This window comes from Chiloscyllium plagiosum, chromosome 44 (genome assembly GCF_004010195.1).
Source record: "Chiloscyllium plagiosum isolate BGI_BamShark_2017 chromosome 44, ASM401019v2, whole genome shotgun sequence".
In the NCBI taxonomy this organism is placed as follows: domain Eukaryota; kingdom Metazoa; phylum Chordata; class Chondrichthyes; order Orectolobiformes; family Hemiscylliidae; genus Chiloscyllium; species Chiloscyllium plagiosum.
Genome location: NC_057753.1, coordinates 13668654 through 13674011, shown reverse-complemented (window position 1 = coordinate 13674011; position 5358 = coordinate 13668654). Strand labels below are relative to the sequence as shown.

At 41.1% G+C, this 5358-nt stretch overlaps 1 protein-coding gene across 1 annotated transcript; it reads left to right on the top strand.

Moving 5' to 3' along the window:
• Nucleotides 1-2458: 2458 nt before the first annotated feature.
• LOC122543701 (probable G-protein coupled receptor 139) lies at nt 2459-3355 on the top strand. Its single transcript, XM_043682491.1, has one exon. The coding sequence runs from the start codon at nt 2459-2461 to the stop codon at nt 3353-3355; it is 897 nt and encodes a 298-aa protein (XP_043538426.1).
• The last annotated feature ends 2003 nt before the right edge of the window (nt 3356-5358 follow it).

The following is a 5358-nucleotide window of genomic DNA, read 5'->3' as shown; positions in this document are numbered from 1 at the left end:
TTTAAACATACATTGCTGGAGGCCTTGCCTCAGTCGTCACTGCTTTGTGTCATTTCTGTATTGTTATTAGACTACATGTCTATTCCGAAATACATTTTTGTGTCAGTTTATATTGCACAAGACTCTGTCTTGCTTATTATTAGACGAGATCACATCTCTATTATATCGTATCTGTCGGTTTTTTTTTCTCCCATTATATTCAACGTTGACTTAGTTATTGTTATACCGGATAACATATAATTCCAAGTTCCATTGCACAAGTGTCCCTTAGTAGTGTGTTTGCTTTTGGAACTCAATATATTTTCAGCACAACGACTCTTGTGGTAAGGACACCACCAGTTCACTACAAGATTCTGATACAGTAACTTAAAGTCATGTATCAGTTACCATGTTACCTGATGTTGTCCCTGTTTATATTACACCAGGCCATTAACAACAATCAATGCGTCAGGAATTCTGGAAGAACCTCCAATATTTAGTGGCCCTTCTTGATTTTGTGATTTAGCAGAACAAATGAATGTTCTGCATTTTCTCCATGGCTCACTATTGTGTCCTCCTCAGATGCCTTCCCTACTAGGTTAAAACAGATTTTCTAACAGTTCACCGTGAATGCATTAACTCATTCTGTTAAAATCAAAAATCACTAAAACTTAAATGTGTGAACTAAATAGATGAGATAATCTCAAGACACTTACAAAGTACATAAATAATGAGTGGTGGTTTTAGGTTCAAGACGGGGTCTTCACACCGCATCAGTTCAAGAACTCCACATATGATGAGGGTGAAATGCAGACTTTGCAGGCAAGAGATTGCCTTTGTATATGTTTTGCATTTTACAAAGATCCGCCCGAGCAATGTTATACATGGAAGATAAGAGATTTTGTTTCTCTTGAAAGAACTGCACTTGTAGTGCATATTCTGTTTTAATTACCCCTCTGGAGACTCTTAGTTAGAATAAATGAGGGATACCTCGAACCTGTCTCAGAGCCGAAGTGTGGAAATACGGTAATCCTTTCAATCACTGAAAAGATGCATGGACCAGCAAATGGGCTGTTGTTTGCAATTTTCTATCCACTTCTTGCTCTCATTGGTGCACCCGGTAAGTAATCTATTCCAACTTAGTTATGTTTTTATTCTTCATAAACATTTGCACTTTGCCTTCAGGATCTGGCTAAATATCAGAAATATCCAATGTTTTGTCTGTATAACGGAATTCAACCACGTCCCCATATAAAATCACAATATATTACGTAGTATTCTGTTAAATGAGTGCATTACTTGAACTTGCACTGTGGAGCATAAAATATTATTCATTATATTGTGGAACAATTTTATAAAGTCATTACTTGTTAGATTCCTGATGCATGTGGTAACAAATTGTTATTTCTGTGACTATTATTTTTATTAATATTTTCTTATAATGCATTAAGATACACTCCAACGTACCTAATTGATGTGCAATAGTAGTATTAAATGTCATGAATATTTGACGTTATTAATATCATCTTAAGAATTAGTGAAAAAGGTTGCAAGAAATGTTTGCTGTTGAAAGACTTTAAATTATTTCACATTTTGACTTGCCCTGGTAGATTTTGAAATTTGGCTGTTATTTTGAGTAGTTCCATTTTCGCATCCATTGTAGACATGTACTTTGCTGGTAAAGATCACATGGATTGATGACGTTTTGCTTTCACTGGAAAGTTCGCTTTACAGTTGTTTCTCTAATCAGTGCAGTAGATAAAATGGGGATGCATCAGAGGTGGTGCAACAAATAAACGTGATAGAGAAACACACAAAGCAAGATTAGAAGGGACAACTTAAAGCTTGGATAAACGGTTACATTAAGGGCGAAGACCGACAGAAGGGAGGAGAGAGTCAGTCATTGGAGAACGGAATTTAAACACTTACAGCCTCAACGTTAAACACGTTTACAACTCTAATGAGATTCTTTAATCCCAGGGATGTGCAAGTGAACAGCATTGGAGGGATAATGTGATATTAAATCTTTGCCGAAGTATACGGGAAGCGGCGTGACTGTGGAAGAATTTGAAACTCAGTTGTGAAGATAATTAAAACCAGGCTTTGTCAGATAGAAAGGCAATGTAGGTCAGCGAGTGAAGGATTTTGGATGAATTGGGCATGGAATATTTAAAGCTATGGGCACCATATATATAGAATGAGATTCAATTGGATACTTAGCTTTAGGTGTTGTCTCAGTGGTCAGAGAGTAGATCCTGTAACGGAGAAGATTACAGTGACTCCTGCATTACCAAAGTTTAATCCAGCAATGGATATCGAGCAATTAACAATTATTTTGAAATGCTCTGAATTTGGGTCTGTTTCTGAGGGTGGAAAGTCGATGCATTTGGACGCTTCCAGTGCCAGTCTATATGCAGTTGGTGTTTGGAGTTTGTTTAGTATTATCTCTCTCTCTCTCTCTTTATCTTCCATAGCAAACATGTTAGCGATTATTATCTTATCCCAAGGACGCTGTGGTCTCTCCCGATGCATCACCTACTACCTACTGGCGATAGCAGTTGCTGATTTCTTAGTTATCATCACTGGGTGTATCCTCAACAGGATTGGCCGCATCTATTTTAGCTACAGCGTGTTGTCCACCACCCCTGGCTGCAGCCTCAGTGCTGTGCTGGTCTACGCCACGCGGGATTGTTCCGTCTGGCTGACAGTAGCGTTCACCTTCGACCGTTTTGTTGCCATCTGCTGCCAGAGTCTGAAGACCAGATACTGCACTGAGAAAACTGCGTCACTAGTCATAGGGCTGATCTGTGTCCTGCTCTGTATCAAGAACGTCCCTTTATACTTCATCTACAAGCCCATGTACATACTGGATACAGTGCCCTGGTTCTGTGATATCAAAACGATCTTCCACAATTCACCCATTTGGCAGGTCTACCGATATTTAAACCATATCTTAATCCCCTTTCTCCCCTTCCTCCTCATTCTGCTGCTCAACGCTCTGACTGTAAGACACATCTTAGCGGCCAGCAGAGCCCGGAAGAGACTCCGTAGGGCCAGAAACGATGAGGACTCAGAGATGGCAAACCGCAAGAAATCCATTGTCCTCCTCTTTGCCATCTCTCTTAGTTTCCTCCTCTTGTGGGTCACTTACATCGTGCGGTTTCTCCACAGAATGGTTACCGGTGAAGAGTACGTTGGCAAACGGAACTTCAATGATCCCAAGTACATTCTTCAAGAGACAACAAACATGCTTACATTACTCAGCTCCTGCAACAACATTGTCATCTACGTGGTATCACAGAGCATGTTCCGGGAAGAACTCAAGAAAATCCTGATGTGTCCCCTGCGAATGTTCACTGCCAGCACAAAACAGTAGAAAGGAAAAGCAGCATCACATCTTGCCAGTATTCCCCTTTAGTGAGTGCAGTTAGATGTGTAGCACTCTCTCCCAGAATCAGAAACCAGTCTTTTCATGTCCGCAGGATAACCGAAAGAGTCATTCTCCAAGGCAAATTGTTCCCTGTGGCCAGATGTTTACTCAGGGCTTGTGTCCATTGACTCAAAAAGCATGTGCAATATTCCATCATTGTACTTCAAAATGAAAAGAGATTTCCCTCTACAATCATTGTCAACCGTTATCCCTCATCTAATTAAAAACTGAGGCTGCTTGCTTCTTACTCTTCTCAATCTCTTTTGTTTTGAATCTTACTCTCGAATACCGAAAATAGAACAGGCCATTCGGCCCTCAATGTTGTGCCGACCTGTGGAACCAATCTGAAGCCCGTCTATCCTACACGATTCCATTTTCTTCTCTATGTTTATTCAATGGCCATTTAAATGCCTTTAAATTTGACGAGTCTACTACTGTTGCAGGCAGTGCATTCCACGCCCCTATTACCCTCTGAATAAAGAAACTACCTCTAACATCTGTCCTATATCTGTCAGCCCTCAATTTAAAGCTATGTTCCCTCGTGCTAGCCATCACCATCGAGGGAAAAAGGCTATCACTGACCACCCGGTCTAACCCTCTGATTATCTTTTATGTCTCAATTAAGTCACCTCTCACCTTCTTCTCTCGAATGCAAACAGCCTCAAGCTCCCAGCCTTTCCTCATAAGACTTTCCTCCATACCAGGCAACATCCTAGTAAATCTCTTCTGAAAAGCTTCCACATCCTACCGAACATACTGTTGACCAGAACTGTACGCAATACACCAAGTGCTGCAGCACCAAAATTTCGTACAGCTGCAGCATGACCTCATGGCTCAGAAATTTAATCCCTGCACCAATAGAAGCTAATATCCCATACGCCTTCTTAACAACCCTATCAAACTGGATGTTTAAGAAGGAAATTGAAGGGAAAGTTAGCACAAGGGAAGTCAAGAAAGACAACTGTATCAATGAAGCTGAAAATTCAAAAAGGGATCATGCTGTAAGGTTGAGTGAAATAGGAGTTGATGGGAAGGTGAGAGCAGTAACAAATTAAAAATACTATATATGAATGCTCGAAGCATGAGAAATAAGATGGATGAGCTTGAGACTCTTTTGGAAATTGGCAGATACGATATTGTGGGGATAACTGAGACGTGGCTTCAAGTGGACAGGGCTTGGGAAATGAATATTCAAGGCTACACGGGCTATCGTAAGGACAGACTGACGGGCAGAGGAGGTGGGGTGGACATGTTGGTAAGGGATGATATTCAGTCCCTTGCGCGGGGGGACCTAGAATCAGGGGATGTAGAGTCAGTATGGATAGAGCTGAGAAATTCTAAGGGTAAAAAGACCCCCTTGGGAGTTATCTACAGGACCCAAACAGTAGTCTGGATGTCGGATGTAAGTTGAATCAAGAGCTGAAATTGGCCTGTCGCAAAGATGTTATTGCAGTTGTTATGGGGGATTTCAACATGCAGGTAGACTGGGAGAATCAGGATGGTATTGAACCTCAAGAAAGAGAGTTTGTGGAGTGTCTCCGAGATGGATTCTTAGAACAGCTGGTGCTAGAACCTACCAGGGAGAAGGCAATTTTGGATCTGGTATTGTGTAACGAACCAGAATTGATCAGGGATCTCGAAGTGAAGGAGCCATTGGGAAGTAGTGACCATAATACAATAAGCTTCAATCTGCAATTTGAGAGGGAGAGGGTATAATCAGAAGTGACAATATTTCTGTTGAATAAAGGGAACTATGGAGCGATGAGGGAGGAGCTGGCCAAAGTTCAATGGTGCAATACCTTAGCAGGGATGGCAGTGGAGGAACAATGGCAGATATTTATGTGTATAATGCAGAAGATGCAGGATCAGTTCATTCCAAAAAGGAAGAAAGATCCTAGGAGGAGGCATGGGTGGCCGTGGCTGACAAGGGAAGTTAAGAAACATATAAA